Source organism: Ramularia collo-cygni, assembly GCF_900074925.1.
Source record: "Ramularia collo-cygni strain URUG2 genome assembly, contig: RCC_scaffold03, whole genome shotgun sequence".
In the NCBI taxonomy this organism is placed as follows: Eukaryota; Fungi; Ascomycota; class Dothideomycetes; order Mycosphaerellales; family Mycosphaerellaceae; genus Ramularia; species Ramularia collo-cygni.
In genome coordinates this window covers 1,223,229-1,238,541 of record NW_019716257.1, presented here as the reverse complement: position 1 = coordinate 1,238,541, position 15,313 = coordinate 1,223,229, and the positions used below count along the sequence as shown (strand labels likewise).

The 15,313-nt window shown below is 53.7% G+C and overlaps 6 protein-coding genes; 3 read left to right on the top strand and 3 right to left on the bottom strand.

Moving 5' to 3' along the window:
- Nucleotides 1-389: 389 nt before the first annotated feature.
- On the bottom strand, nt 390-2,375 carry RCC_02840 (uncharacterized protein; the record flags this gene model as incomplete). Its single annotated transcript, XM_023768133.1, has 1 exon — nt 390-2,375. One exon carries the CDS (start codon nt 2,373-2,375, stop codon nt 390-392), a length of 1,986 nt encoding a protein of 661 aa, XP_023623901.1.
- Nucleotides 2,376-3,737: 1,362 nt separating this feature from the next.
- Nucleotides 3,738-4,876, bottom strand: RCC_02839 (uncharacterized protein; the record flags this gene model as incomplete). XM_023768132.1 has 2 exons in its annotated part: nt 3,738-4,722; nt 4,788-4,876. The coding sequence occupies 2 exons, from the start codon at nt 4,874-4,876 to the stop codon at nt 3,738-3,740; spliced, it is 1,074 nt and encodes a 357-aa protein (XP_023623900.1).
- Nucleotides 4,877-6,642: 1,766 nt separating this feature from the next.
- RCC_02838 (uncharacterized protein) lies at nt 6,643-7,234 on the top strand (the record flags this gene model as incomplete). XM_023768131.1 has 2 exons in its annotated part: nt 6,643-6,768; nt 6,830-7,234. 2 exons carry the CDS (start codon nt 6,643-6,645, stop codon nt 7,232-7,234), a joined length of 531 nt encoding a protein of 176 aa, XP_023623899.1.
- A 517-nt stretch (nt 7,235-7,751) lies between these two features.
- RCC_02837 (uncharacterized protein) lies at nt 7,752-9,306 on the top strand (the record flags this gene model as incomplete). XM_023768130.1 has 2 exons in its annotated part: nt 7,752-7,845; nt 7,904-9,306. 2 exons carry the CDS (start codon nt 7,752-7,754, stop codon nt 9,304-9,306), a joined length of 1,497 nt encoding a protein of 498 aa, XP_023623898.1.
- Nucleotides 9,307-9,456: 150 nt separating this feature from the next.
- Nucleotides 9,457-11,097, bottom strand: RCC_02836 (related to tetrahydrofolylpolyglutamate synthase (Met7); the record flags this gene model as incomplete). XM_023768129.1 has 2 exons in its annotated part: nt 9,457-10,833; nt 10,888-11,097. 2 exons carry the CDS (start codon nt 11,095-11,097, stop codon nt 9,457-9,459), a joined length of 1,587 nt encoding a protein of 528 aa, XP_023623897.1.
- Nucleotides 11,098-11,275: 178 nt separating this feature from the next.
- RCC_02835 (probable DNA mismatch repair protein msh6) lies at nt 11,276-15,107 on the top strand (the record flags this gene model as incomplete). XM_023768128.1 has 6 exons in its annotated part: nt 11,276-11,417; nt 11,466-11,687; nt 11,790-12,380; nt 12,512-13,102; nt 13,252-13,951; nt 14,096-15,107. The coding sequence occupies 6 exons, from the start codon at nt 11,276-11,278 to the stop codon at nt 15,105-15,107; spliced, it is 3,258 nt and encodes a 1,085-aa protein (XP_023623896.1).
- Nucleotides 15,108-15,313: the final 206 nt, after the last annotated feature.

Genomic DNA, 15,313 nt, shown 5'->3' with positions numbered 1-15,313 from the left:
ACTCTACTAGGGACCCACAACAATGCCCGACGAACGGCAGGCACGGATGCGAGCAGTGGCATCGCCATTCTTCACAGTAGACCGCCATGGCGAAAATATTGGTCACAGTGGACGGAAAGGATAGAATCTAGACCCCTCGTGAACAGCATCGTCAAACTTGCTGTTCCGGTCTGTCGGAAAATGAAAAGCACGGTTTCACCACATCTTTTGTGCTCAGCATGTGTTCGTACAGTAATTGTGGCTACGCTTCTCGAGATGAATACATGCACATGTGTTTGTTCCCCATCAATCGTCAAAGTCATGAGTCTCCATCCTTCTATACACTGCACCGTGCCATAATCAAGCAGAGCCAGCTTATCCCAATCAAACCAGAGCCGTCCAAGAGGCCGTCACCGTAGTTCACAACTGCCCCATCCTCGTCGTCCGCTGATACCCTCCAGCCGCAGGCACTGATAAGGTGTGCTGCTAGGATCAAAATATAATCCTTCAATCTCTCCATCGCTTCTCCTCAGACTGACATAGTAGAACCCCGAGATCGTCAACCCGTGCCCACAACATCGGTCTCCTGCCCGATCCTCTACCGAGCACTTGTCGTCCTTGCCATGCACGAAACACTTCTCTTTTAGCCGCATGAAAATGTAAGACTGGTTCACTTCATTCATGCGATCTTTGCTCAACATTAATCTCGCGGCTTCCGAGTCGGAAGGTAGTGTGTTAAAGGGCGGCAGTTTCCTCCAATTGGCAGCGTCAGTCCCCGGCGTAGCAGCTGGGAAGATGATCGATCCACTCAGAGTTGTGTATGGCGTAGCATTTTCAGCGGTGGTGGGGTGAGGTCCATGCTGATTTGTTTCGGCCGCCGAGGGCGTTAGGAAGGAGTGTGTTGTGAGATCGATTATATGGCCTTCGAGATAGGTGGTGATGGGTGCGTGCTTCTTGCCGGCTTTGGGACGTTCAGCCGAATTCAATATTGATACAGAAGCAGGATGCTGCGGAACGTCGTAGGCTTCCATGCTGCCTTGGACTGTCATCTTCTCCCAGTCGAAATTGTGTATCACCACTCGCACAGGCCAATGGTCGTGGGATGTGTTTGCGGTCTTTGATGCCCGCGATGCATAAGTTCTGCTGGGATCAAAAGGTACCACTCTGGTAGAGCCGGGAGGATGGTCAAACGTTGTTCCTGTCGCGGACACGCTTTGATTACGATAGTTCGGGTTGATCTGCTCCACTGAACGAGAGCTCGCGCTAGATCTTGAGTGCAACAGTGCGGCAGCATTACTGGTCGCATGCTGCTCGCCCTCAAACGACGTGCCTCGCTGTAGCCATGACGATCCAGCAAGTGGACTGACCTCTGCGAGATCCATGATGAAATCATCGTGTTTATCGGCGAAGAACTCCTTGGTGGCCAGCCCGTATTCAATGGCAGCCGAAAGGGCGTCCTCGTATCGATTGCATGATCGGAGCTGATTCAGATACTTCAGTGCGCTCTCCAGTAGCTGTGAGGATCCCGATTGTGATGCAGGAGGAGGCGATATACGTGGTAATCGAGGAGGGGCATTCTCAAGATAGCGTCGGGCCCTCGCATCGTTCCTCTCCAGGATTGTGCGAGACCGCAGCTCAGTGGCACTGAGCGGCGCCGTGTTGTTGTTGCTACTACTATCGTGTTCAGCACCACCGACGGGATTGTACCACCCCAGTCTCCGTGCTCGCTCCTCCTCTTCGCTCATAGAGTTGCGCTGACCACGGTCCATGACGTATCTCAGCATGCGCTCCGTCGCCGATGGTGATGCCGCCTCCGCTCTTCCCTCCCGCGCTCTCACCCAGTCTGTCTCCCGCCGTCTTCGCTCGCGCAAACGGTCTCTCCTCGCCCCATCCGTCTCTTCCGAGGCGAGCGGGGCATGCCGTTGTCGCGAAGAATCCAGCTGGCTCTGGCCCAAGACGTGAAGAACGTCCGGATGAGTGTTTGGCGGCGTCTGGCGAAGCTCTGCCAGAATTGGATCTAATTCGCTCTGGTGGGGAGCAGCAGTAATGGTGCCGCTGGTCTCGTTCGACGGCGGAGCCCAGTCGTAGAGCGTCGRGGCGCGGGGACTCCGGTTACTATACGCTGACGGATCGTGAAGTCGATTGAGACGGGCGAGTATCTGCTGCAGTCTAATTCGTCTCGCCTCTGCAGTCTCCGGCAGCGTCTGTTCCTCTGAGGGGACGTTGTGAGGCAGGGGACCTCTCGAGTCTACCGTCGAGCGATTCCTGTTTCCGGTCTGCACTGGTGGTTCCTGGTCGAGGAAAGCAAGTGTGTTCCTTATGAAATTGAGGTTATTGTCGCTGTCATCTGCATCCTCCAAGGGAGGAGAATCGGACGGCAAGCGAGAAGGCGGCATGACCTTCTCTCCCTCTTTCCTTTCGCGTCGTCTGCGACGAGAGTTGATCAAAGGTCAGGTACATGCCCCGGAGTACATGAATGCGGACGTTGTTCCGATGTGGGGGAATCTCTCGCTAGCTCGTTAGTACTAGCTTGCTGCATCCTTTGTCTCTCACCACACTATGTTCATCCGCGGAGACAGCCGCCGCGTGAAGGCCTGCGAGGATACTGACCGCCTCACTGATCTCAGCCGAAGTGGCTGAATCCTCTACCGGTCGGAGCATTCTCGTTCAAAGACTGMGCTCGCTCGCTCGGGATTGTATCATTCGGCAACAACGAACACACCGGACACGAGAAGCACTTTTCACTATAGTGAATTGATTTACTACTAAATCAAGGTCGCGGTATCCTCAATAGAACTAGCTACGAAGGTCCTTGCGAGCGTCCAGCATCCTTTATCCGGTACACATCAAGTGCACCATGACTTCTCCTCCAATCGATGGGGAGTGTAGTTGATGTTACTACCATCTGACCTGCACTCCGAGTGGACTCTCAGCCAATCAAGGCGAAAACCCTGCTCAAATGAGCATCTGAAGCAACCCGCGAACCGGCAATCTCCCTAGCACATCGTACATCACAGATGTCGAATCAGCTATCAAGGAGTCGGAAGTCGCCAATCACTTCAGTCTGCGTCCAGTCGAGCTGTCGGGTGCAGGTCATATTAATCGAGTGAGATCCGGTCTCAATCCCAATAGAAAAGATATCGCGAGCCGCCGATAGCACTCCAGTTGGCAGCCAGTACCAAGGCCATCGGTGCGTGGAAAAACAGGCCGTCATCCCCACGTCGCATTCCCCGTCTGGACTGGCCAGATCAGGTGTTTACAACGGGCTTCCAGGCCTTTCCCCATGCAAGCATGCGCGGGAATCGAAACGACATTCCAGATGTCGTGAGTGTCCGTGTCATAAACGCCTTCCAAAACGCAGGAATCGCGCCTTCCATCAATTCTTGGTTTGACCGTGAGGTCGTGGGCCTGGTCCCGTCTTTGTAACGCATCCATGCTTTCGCAGGATTCCTCTCCATGTTTAACAAATCCCAGAAATGCTCGCTTGCTAAACAACCTGTCCACACAAACAAAGAAAGAAACACCGTCCCATATGCACTGGATTTTTAAATGGTGTTGATGGTGATGATCAACATCGGGGTATCGCTCGCATCGCTTCGAATCACATTACGGCTTATCGTGAGTCTCGTGTTGAGGATCCTGTGCGCCTCAGGACCTCAAAGTCAAATCCTCGAGGAGAGCTTTTCGTCGGGTTGGGCCAGAACACCGGGCGAGTGGAGAAGAAGAAAGAGCAGTGTTCTCGTTCACGGATTTGCTCGTCATACCATGGCGGCGTATTGTGGCGCAAAACTGTTCTGGCTCCATCCAAAGTCGTTGTAGCCGCCCATTGCCATGTCGTATCCGCAATGATTGGACATGTTGTGGGGCATTATCATCGCAGGTAGCGGAGCAATGCACTGCGGTGAGCTGTAGAAATGCGACGGTGCGGTCGTAAACGCCATCGGTTGGCTGAACGAGGGCGTGGGAGACGGCAGCTGCGCTGCACTGTACTGCATGTCTTGCATGTCCTGCCAGTACGAAGCTGATTGATTGTCGCTACAAGTCGTTGCAGTGGGCGAAGGCGTCGACGGGAGCACTCTCCACGAGTCCACGTGCTGTGGATGCGCTGGCGCCATCTGCTGCGGGCTGGCGGCCCACCAGTGGCCAGGAGCCGATAGATTTGGGAGGATTGGTGCCGGATGAATAACGTCGACGATGCGCGGTGGCGGTGGCAACAGTGGGAGGAACATGTTCATGACTGCATTCTTGACGTCTTCTGAGCGACCGTCGAGCAGCTCTCCAGCACCGTCCTCCTCCAATCCCTCCAACGCTCGGGCACCGGTACGAAAGACGAATCTGTTCGCGGCTTGCACGAATTCCTCTTGCATCTTTTTGACTTGCGCGTCCTTCTCGGGCCAGCTCCAGGTACTCGCAGAGGCGTCGATGGAGTAAATGTCCTTGTGGTACTCGATCAACGACTCAATTGTCTCCACAGTCAGCTTAAATGCGACCTCGTGTTGCGAGACCATGTCGACGTGGACAACGTATGCTTCAATATGAAGGAGCTGGTGGTTGAAGAGAGCCTCTACGAGTGGATCCGAGTCCTTGCGCAGCTCGGCGTCGGGCGCTTTTGGCAGCATAAGCGACGCCAGCGTCCATATCGCGGCCGGACCACCAAGGGTTTCGGTCAGACAGCGGAAGTGTTGTGGTACGCTGTTCAATGGGCGCTTGACTCGGTTGATGCGTTTCAACGTTTGGGTCAACCTACACGTGGGGAGAAATGCTGTCAGCAGTCATCCTTTGCATCTGTTCATTCGGTTGAAATGTACCAAGGCTCAACCTTGGTGTTGAGAACGATTTCCGGCGCTCCACGAGGTGCGAATGCAGCAGCAGATGCGGGAAGCAGCTGCACCGGCATCTTCGGGGGTATCGACAGGATCACCAAATAATGTAAGCGATGTGCTGGATATTGAAAAGAAATAAAATGAATAGAGAAATGCAGATATCGATTTGACGCAACGATTGGTTGGAGGAGAARGGGRGGGGGAGGAGGAGGGGAGGGTGTGCGCGGGGGAGAGTAGCGAGGGTTGATGGTGAGGTATGGCCGTGGGCGAGGCCTGCTACTATAAGAAGCTGGCCGATTGCAGACTGCGCCGCAAAGTGTCTGCAGGGCTAAAATACGTATAGAGTCTAATGCACATGCACATGCACGCTTCTATTTAGCACAGCAGTAGTAGATGTCGTGACTCTGGACGCAGCTCCAAGCCGGACCTGAACCAGAAATGGACATCAGCTCCGAGTTCGTCCAGACAGCACGAGAGCAGCGTCACAACTCCATTTGAGATGCAGACGCGATTCAAGGTGATGGCTAGCAATGACCTCGCGTTGCATCTTCGGYATCATTTTGCACTGCGCTCGATCTTCCAGGGTTTCACACGAGGCCATCGGCGGGATGGCCATGGCTTTTGGCTGGACAGAGCTTTTGCTGGCGAAGAGTGAACAATTGGGTGTGAGTGAACGAGGCTCCCGCGTAACCTTTAAAGGTCAGACCAATTAGACTGCAATGTTCACCAACCTCCAAATGCCTGCTCGTCTCCAATGTATTAAAGTCGCGCGACGCGCCCACCTGCCTCCYTACTCTCAACGTCCAAAATTTCTCAGAGTCTTGCAGCGCAGTGGCAAGACCATGTCGAGCATGTGCGTTGGCAAACGGATTTGCGCGACGACCACGAGCCACAAGTGTGGCAGTGCTCGCCTGCTCGCCGATCCCTGCACCAGCCCTGCACGGAGATCGTGTCCACCGCACCGGAGCCGACCAGATGTATGATGAGTGGCATCACGTGGGAGCAATCACGGGGTTTCCCTGCGAAGTCAGTCGGGCGCGTGCAGTAGCAGTCGGTGGTCGTGCGGCCAAGCCTCATCAGCAGCAAGTGAATACCTATGGTTGAAAGTTTCAGCGTTTCCACGGCCAGCGTGTGGTCAGCTGGCGTCTCTTCCGAGAAGATCTCCCGGGGCGGGGCCGCACGGTCCATCCGGCATGATGATGGAAGCTGATGAGAATTCTTAAAGCCTGATTTCGACAAGTGTGAAGCATGCATCGGTCTGTCCGACTGAATCATAGTCAGGCAAGGTCGGCTTAAACAACGTGGTAGAAGAAGCTTCCATGCACTTGACTAGTCCCAGCGGAGAGGACAACCTTCTCCACGCGATCATTTTCCTCGGGCCTCTGCCTCTTCCAGCGCGACGGAGCTCGTGTAACAAATCCCGACGATGGATATCTGGCGCAAGGGACGCCTCTCCGCTGCATGGTAAATGATCAACCTTCTTCCGTCTTCCTTATTTGCGTCTGCAGGTAAACATGGATGGAAATCAACATGATGATGAGCATGAGCAGATTGTGTGTGGTGTGAAGTCTACGCTACCTTTTAGGGTTTGAAGAGAGCCCAGAGCCCCGTCATTTACCCTTCTCTGGGATGTCTTCGACTGCCTTTCTAGACGTATATTTGATCGTTACCTACCTACAATCGATTGTCACGCACGTTCGGTTGGCCACCGACTCTCGCAGACATTCGCTGAAACCTGGCCGCGGGGTATCACAATACACAATACAACGTCAGCGGAAGTGGAGTGCACGTTTCATCTTCGAACTACTGCACAGTCCTGTGACTCACTCACTCGCCCGATATGCAGACCGTATTGACACACCTCAGCGACGAGCCGAAGCTCTTTCCAGGCTGTTGCAGCAACCTTTCGAAACCGTTGGTTGAAACACTGTCGTCGAGCATACCCAAGAACTCTCTGGTCTTCTCAGTAAGCGGCCCCGGAGCCGCAAGGCATCATTGAAATCCTGTCACTTACCTGTAAACACTAGGTCGGAGCTGGGAGCGGGCTACTTGAACGCCTCATGCTGGAGCATGGTGTCAACATTCGGGCAGTCGAGGTGATGTCATGTGCAAATCTTTTCTTCCCAGAAGAGCGGATGGTAAGGGTGCCTACGCCTACATCACTTCATCCTGATGCGGTGGAGGCAGATGTGCTGCTCTTCTGCTATCCTCGCTCCAGAGACCTAGTCGAGAAGTACCTCAAAGCCCCGGGCGCCATGCAGCAAGCCATATTCATTTCACACAGAGATGAGTGGCATGGAGAGCGTGGTTACCACAACTTACTTCGAACCTACTTCGCCTCTGTCCGTGAAATAACCCTCTCCAAGGGTAGTCTTCCGGTGCTGGCAGCATACGAAGCTCTGTGTGTAGCGTCTTCGCCGGTCGGCCGCTGATGAATCGACTTGATATCAATCGAGAAGGGTTAGCAAAGATGTGTCGAACGTTGTCCTGGCCACCTATCCACTCGGTTGCGCTACATATCATCTCGGCAACCAGAAGATTGACAGAGCTGTGTTTTCAAATGTGGGCAATGAAGTTATGCATGGCGTGCGGGATTACGAAATGAGTTTGATTGCTGCATCATCTTTGATGTCTCTAACAATGGAAGAGCTCGGTCGGTCAGAAGATGAGGTTCCGTGACATCGCGCTCATTATGACCGACAGCGCATGATTGAGAATCACAAACAGCAAATGGGAATAGCGCTTCCTACATATCCTCACAGGCGTCGACAACGCAACCAGTCAGACGCCACCCAATTCTTCTATCCACTAAAACGGGCGCGACTGAAACAGCAACAAGTGCAGAAAGATCGACGGCATTGCCCCTGTTCACCACTGCCAGCAACCGCCGCTGTGGGGGAGCATTCGAGCTCAAGCACGTAGTAACATCAGGCTTCCCACGATTTGACGATGACACAGACGTTCGACGAGTTCGTGGAAGACCTGTTCGCAGTCCGACCTGATAGCGGAGTCTCCGACGACCACATAGATCTCTGGGAGCACGGTATGAAAAAGATTTCCAATCTCAGATAGAGCCTATGCTAAGATGGTCCTGCTGGTAGGTTGCCTTCTCTTCTCCGCATTCGAACTGGAAGCTTCAGCCGAGTTGTTTATCCAACTCTCGGAACTCATCACAGTTGAACTGTACAGCAGTATATGCCTTCTCAACGCAGCTTTCATTCACGCAAGACTTGGCAGTCTGTCGATTGCTTCGCAGTGTCTCGCCAAGGTTGAACACTTTGAAGAGCTTCTCCCCCTCACGCTCTCATTGATAGGTCACATCGAATATGAGCTCGGTAGCTTTGAAAAGTCAGAAGACTGCTTTAAGATCGCGTTGGCGGCATTGGAGGCAACGGATTCGTTTGCTCGCCATAATCATCTCGGCCTCGATTTCGTCCTGTGGGCAGAGCAAATCCAACAAAATCTCGACGTCTTGCACACTTCTGCTGGTCAAGGCATGGTGGCAACGATTCCCGGAGACAGACTGTTTGAGGCACCACTCAGGGAGGATACCTCGTCATCCGCAAGATCTCGCAACTCTGGGCAATGGTCTAAACACAGCGCAGCGACCTCGAAAGCACTTTCCTCTGGATCAATTACTTCCATCAACACGGTAGCCCCACTAGAGCCAAGGCGTCCCGCTCATCACGGCGAGAGCGAAGAAATCCGTGAGCCTAGGGGACCTCTAGATTCGGATCTGGGTGCAGTTACAACCTCGCAACTCACCGCGGCGCCAGCCTTCAAACCTCTAGCTAGCCCGCCGTCTTCGAGGAGGGATAAAATTATCTTGAACTTCACAAAACTACGAGCTGTCGGGAAGAAAATGCTAGGCCCACAGCGCTCGAAAAATGAAGGAGCAGCAGAAACAGGACTTGCTGATAGTCTCTTTACGCAAATTCCAGCAAAGCGCGTCCAGCGCATGGAAGCACGAGACGCCAGACCCGGCGCCGGTACGACCACAGATCTATCTGCCTTCATAAAGAATCTTCCCAATCAGCACAGAAAGGTGGCCAGGGATGCTTGGGTGAGGCCAGGGTCCACCGGGGATCTTGCGCAGTTTTTTCGTACCACGGGTCCAGAAAATATCCATAAAGCCATGAACTTGATCTCACGAGGCTCCATTGACCCGGACTCGCTTTCAGAATCGCAGGCCTCGAAGTCGACTGTGCTGCAGGACTTCTCGCCGAAAGTGATGTCACCCAGCATGACTTCACACAGCGCACAAGAGGCTGGTGTACCAGAGCCTGCGGACGTCATTGGGGTTGGCCCGAATTCATCGCATGTACGAGCCAACAGTTTGGCTTATGTGGGCAATGAGGTCAATGAACCTGCATCAGAACACTCATCAGCTATTTCTGGCGGTTCGCCGGGACCTTCTCGAGATACCAGCGATCCGGTGCAAGGCAGGCGACAGCCCCAGGCGATACATCCAGCACTGCGGCCGGGCTTCTCTCTCGATGGATAACACACGTGGGTGCGAGTGTGCAGACGGGACGTTCTTAGGTCGAGAGGCTTTTCATGGTTGTGGTAAACACATTGCCTTTCATCATCAGATAGGGCCTATAATACAACATTTAATTATCCGCTAACCGGAGAGTTGCTCCTCCTAGTACCCTCAAAGCTTGGTAGAAGTTGCATCCTCTTCGCCTTCGAGAACCTCGATCAAGCCGCCCACCAAATGCAGGCTCCCTGTCGTGAGGACATCCGCTTTGCGACCAGCAGATATGTTGCGAGCCAACGCGACCGCTTCCTCGATAGTACCAACAACATGTACCGTGGACTTTGGATCAATTCCGTCCCAAGTCTTTCCCAACTCCTGCTGCACGCGAAGGCTGTTGACGTCGTCTTTGTTCGTGTTTATCGAGACAAGATCAGGCTTATAGCCAGCATTCAGGTAGGTTGTGTTGGGGCAGAAGATAGCATGTTGAAAGGGATGCTCGTCCTGAAGAGCCGTGGCCAAGGTATCGTGCAGGCGTCTGGCGAGGAATGATGCGTCTCGAGTCTGTTGATTGAAAACGAGAATTCGGAGGGCGTTTTCACCGTCGGATTTCTTCGAATTGGTCGCGAACCACCGTCCCGCCACGTCTATACTTTCGAGGGTATGTCCACCATCGATATACCAGGTGAGATGCGATGACTTGAGGTCTGTTCGTTTTTCACACCGGCCACCAAGGCGTGTTGTCTTCAGCCCTTCAATGAACTCGGCCGGCAGCTTGGATGCTGGGTCGAAAGGATCCGGCACACCAGTGTAACCCAATCGTTGAAGGTGGGCTGCAGAAACGGCAATTGCAAGAGAAGCGTTCAGTGCTTGGAATTCGCCTTGCAGACCCAGTTCAACGTGGCGAACAGCCTCATGAAGAGGCACGATGTGTAGCTCAGCACCGAGCTCTTTCGCTCTAGTGTGCAACACTTCTAAAGCTTCCGTAGGCTGAGTGACCGAGAATGCAGGGACACCCTTTTTGAAGATCCCTGCTTTGTGCCAGGCGATTGATTCGATGGTATCACCAAGCAAGGCTTCATGGTCGATACCTAGGCTTGTGATACCCGTCACTGATGGTTTGACAAGTATGTTGGTTGTGTCGTATTCACCGCCAATGCCACACTCAACGATGGCAGTGCCCACTTTCTCCTTCATGTAGCAGTGAAGCGCCATGAGGGTGAGGTAGTGAAAGTATACCGGCTTGTCGCCGATAGCCCTGGAGCCATCGTGTCCCGTCGACACTTTTGTGGCTTCAAGACGATCCCAGACCTCCCAAAAACATTCCGCGAACAGGTCCTCGGAGATTGGCTCATTGTTGATCTTTATGCGCTCGCGGATAAACCGTAAGTGTGGCGATGTATACAGCCCCACCGGCGAAGGCAGACGCTCCGCATGGATACTGCTTTTCATTGGGAGATACTGACCTAGAATAGACGAAATGAAGGACGAAGTCGATCCCTTGCCTTTGGTGCCCGCAATGTGGACGGGATTGAGGAGGTCAAACTCGGGCGGCTAGCTTACCGTCAGACACGTTCACCCCTACATGGAGGGACAGAGAGTACGCACCTCATATCCAATACGGCGCACCCAGTTGATCATATCCGGGAGTGAGCGTTTGTTCGAGCCGGGCCCCAGTTTCCTAATGGCCTCCACAGCGGAAAAGTTGCTTTGGAGGCCATTGAGCGCCACCACTGCCGCGTTATAGTCGCGACCTGAGTTGTAGGAGCGCTTTTGCATAACGACGAGCCTTTTTGCGCATTGTCGATACGGTGACATGGCTGGCAATGAGCTGGTTGTTGGTCGTTGGCGGGAAGTGAAGTCAAATGCCAAGCCAATGTTGCTCCAGGTTCGCGGAAAGAAGAACGCGACTCAAACGCGGGACACACGCGTCTCACTCCCAACTTCCTCCCGTCCTTTCCCAACTTTGTCCCCATCGGCCTCTCGCCTCATCGAAATGGCACGCTCTTCGGCGATTCCAAGCACGGCGAAAAAGCAGCAGAGCATTGCCGGCTTCTTTCAGAAGCGGCCACCACCATCGTCTGCATCCAGCCCGCCTGTTGCAAGCGATGGCAATGGCAATGTCAACAAGGAAAACGGTGTGTCTGTACGATGCATGTCGCAGATGTGCTMTAACCGTCTGATAGAGTCGCCAGGCGTCGTGTGCTCTAGTCCTTCACGTCAGGCGAAGAAGCACGTGAGCTACGCAGAATCCGACGCCGAAGAGGATGACGACGACCAGGACGCCTTCAAGCCACAATCTCGAGGCAGCGTGCGTGCTGCTAAGCGTCGTCGGATTAGCATCAAGGACGACTCTGACGAGGATGCTGAGACCGAGACTGCTGAGCCCGCAATGGAGAAGGAGGAAGGTACGTTGATCTGCTTTGCGACTCTTCGCAGTACGATGGGAAGGAGCAGGCTGTCGTGCACATGGAGAGCTTCTCCTGACGGACAGTGCTGACTTGAAATAGATCCGTCGTATTCGACTGCCCAGCAGTGGAGGTTTGATCCTGAGGCGGCTCCTGCCACACGCAAAGCCCGTAAATCGAAAGTGACAGGCTCCGAGCAAAAGCAGAAAGCATCTGCGACTGATGCGACTCTACGCCACACCTGGCTGGCGCATCCGTTGGATGCTGACCGGAATCCACCAGATCATCCGGATTACGACCCTCGTACGCTGTACATCCCGCCAGCGCACAAGTTTTCTGCGTTTGAACAGCAGTACTGGGACATCAAGTCCAAGTTCATGGACACCATRGTTTTCTTCAAAAAGGGCAAATTCTACGAACTCTACGAAAATGACGCCACCATTGGCCACCAACTGTTCGATTTGAAGCTCACAGACCGAGTCAACATGCGTATGGTCGGTGTTCCTGAAGCCAGCCTCGACTTGTGGGCCAACCAATTTGTTGCCAAGGGGTACAAAATCGCACGTGTTGATCAGATGGAATCCAAATTGAGCAAGGACATGCGCRAGCGAGAAGGAGGCGGAGGAAAAGAGGCCAAAATCATCCACAGAGAGCTTGCCTCGGTGCTCACTTCGGGAACTCTAGTCGATGGAGGTAAGTCTTTGTATTCATCACAATCTGGACGTACATCGACTCTGGCACCGATAGGGTTGTTGAGAGTCCGCGCGAGAGTTTCAATGGATAGCAAGCTCTGGTACTGAACATCGAATGCTAATAGCATCCAGGTATGCTGCAGGACGACATGGCTACATACTGTGCTGCGATCAAGGAGACCGAGCATGATGGCAAGCCGGCCTTTGGRATCGCTTTCGTGGATACCGCGACAGCACAGTTCCAGCTCTCGGAATTTGTCGACGATGTGGACATGACGCGCTTCGAAACATTCGTGGCTCAGACTCGGCCAGGTGAACTTTTGCTGGAAAAGGGCTGTCTCTCAGCCAAGGCACTCCGGATCKTGAAGAACAACACCCCTGCGACTACCATCTTCAATTATTTGAAGCCGGACAAGGAGTTCCTCAGCGCCGACAAGACTCGCATGAAGATCGATGGCGAGCGTTACTTTGATAAGTCAGCTGAGGATGGCCTTGAGTCCTGGCCAGTGGTTTTACGAGAGGCAAAAGAAAAGGAGCTTGCATTCCCTGCGCTCGGCGCACTAGTGTGGTACCTGAGCCTGCTCAAAATTGAACGGGATCTCCTCACGTGCGGCAATTTTGCCTGGTACGACCCTATCCGGAAGGCATCGAGCCTCGTTTTGGACGGGCAAAGCCTGATAAACCTCGAGATTTTCGCCAACACGTTCGACGCCAGCACTGATGGTACGTTTCCCGCCTTCCAAACCAGCTTTCTCACCCTCGCGAAACAGCTCTATACTATGGATTGTGCAGCCACCCCGGCAATGTAGGGGGGCTGTGCACTCAGCTRTACACATCTAACAGGAGAGAAAGGTGCTAACATCCCCCGCCAGGTACGCTATTCTCAATGCTCAATCGCTGCATCACGCCATTCGGCAAGCGAATGCTCAGGCAGTGGCTCTGCCATCCATTGGGCGATGCAACCAAGATCAACCAACGCTTCGATGCCATTGATGCACTGAATGCCGACGGTTCGGTCATGGAGAGCTTCACTTCGTCTCTATCGCGCCTGCCCGATCTCGAGCGGCTGATTTCTCGTGTTCATGCTGGCCGTTGCAGACCACAGGACTTTGTGAAAGTTCTGGATGGCTTTGAGCAGATCGATTACACGATGTCGCTGCTCAAGTCGTTCAACACCGGCAACGGCCTTCTCAACCAGCTCATCGACGCCATGCCTGATATGAAGGAGGCGCTGGACCACTGGAAGGATGCTTTTGATCGTGGTAAAGCCAAAGAAGGACTTTTCGTGCCACAGCCGGGCGTCGAGGAGGATTTCGACGAGAGTCAAGACCGGATTGATGACGTTCTTAAGGAACTGGATGGACTGCTAAATCGCACGCGGAAGAGCCTCGGCTCAAATGCCATCAAATTCACGGACAATGGCAAGGAAATCTACCAACTGGAGGTGCCTATCAAGGTGAAGAGCACCATTCCTAAGAATTGGAAGCAAATGTCTGCCACGAAACAGTGCAAACGTTGGTATTCGCCGGAGCTGGAGGAGCTGGTCCAGAATTTGAAGGAAGCTCAAGAGATGTAAGTTTTTCCCATCTCCCCCAGGACGCAGGCTTTTATAACACAGGTTTGCCTCTGTACGACCGAAACAGGCCGTCCGGCCGGAGAGCGGTCTGGAGAGCGTTTAGGGGCGTCTCATGGGGCGCATTTGCTAACCTTTCTCAGGCACAACCAGGTGTTGAAAGCTCTCGCAGGACGGTTCTTTGCGCGATTTGACACGGACTATGCGACGTGGCTAGCTGCGGTGAAAATTATCGCGCAGCTAGATTGTCTCATATCGTTGGCCAGGGTTTCAGCATCTATCGGGTCACCATCCTGTCGCCCCGAATTCGTAGAGGGTGATGATGCTCGCGGTGTCCTCGACTTCAAGACCCTCCGCCACCCTTGCATTGAGACGACGACTAACTTCATCCCCAATGACATTGCATTGGGAGGCGACCAGCCATCGATCAATCTTCTGACAGGCGCAAACGCTGCTGGGAAATCAACCGTGCTACGCATGACCTGCATTGCCGTCATTCTTGCCCAAGTGGGCTGCTATGTCCCTTGCGAATCGGCACGCATGACGCCCGTGGACCGCATCATGTCTCGACTGGGAGCGCACGACAACATTTTCGCGGGTCAAAGCACATTCATGGTCGAACTGAGCGAGACGAAGAAGATTCTCGCCGAGGCCACGCCGCGCTCTCTCGTCATCTTGGACGAGCTCGGTCGCGGGACAAGCAGCTACGATGGCGTGGCCGTGGCACAGGCAGTCCTGCATCACATTGCCAGTCACATCGGCTCGCTGGGATACTTTGCAACCCACTATCACTCGCTTGCCGCCGAGTTTCAGCATCACCCAGAGGTCGCGGCGAAGCGCATGGCTGTTCAGGTGCAGCATGATATTCGTGATGTCACTTTCCTCTATCAATTGGAGGACGGCGTGGCGGAGGGTAGTTACGGAATGCATTGCGCTGCCATGTGCGGCATTCCGGAGAAAGTGATTGATCGGGCCGAGGAGGCAGCCCAGAGCTGGGAGCACACTGGTCGTATCAAGGAGTCGCTAGAAAAGGCCCAAGAGAGTAATTGGCTGCCGCTGGGATTGCTGAGTGATGTTAGCTGGATGTTGAAGGATGGGGCAGTCGTTTCTGAGGCGAGCATGGAAGTGCTGCGCAAGGCGATCTCTGTGTTGTAAGGTGTAGACTATGTGGGAGGAGTTGCTGGATGTATAATATAGCTGGCTTGTTGAGAGACGTGATGGCAATGAGAAGGCAGCGAATCGTACTATAGCCACAAGCTCTTCTTTGGCGTTCAGTTTGTCTCCACTGGCAATGTGCTGACCATGATTGCTATGTGGTAACCTGCCCATTGCGAGATGGGATGAAATGTAATGCGAGTGTG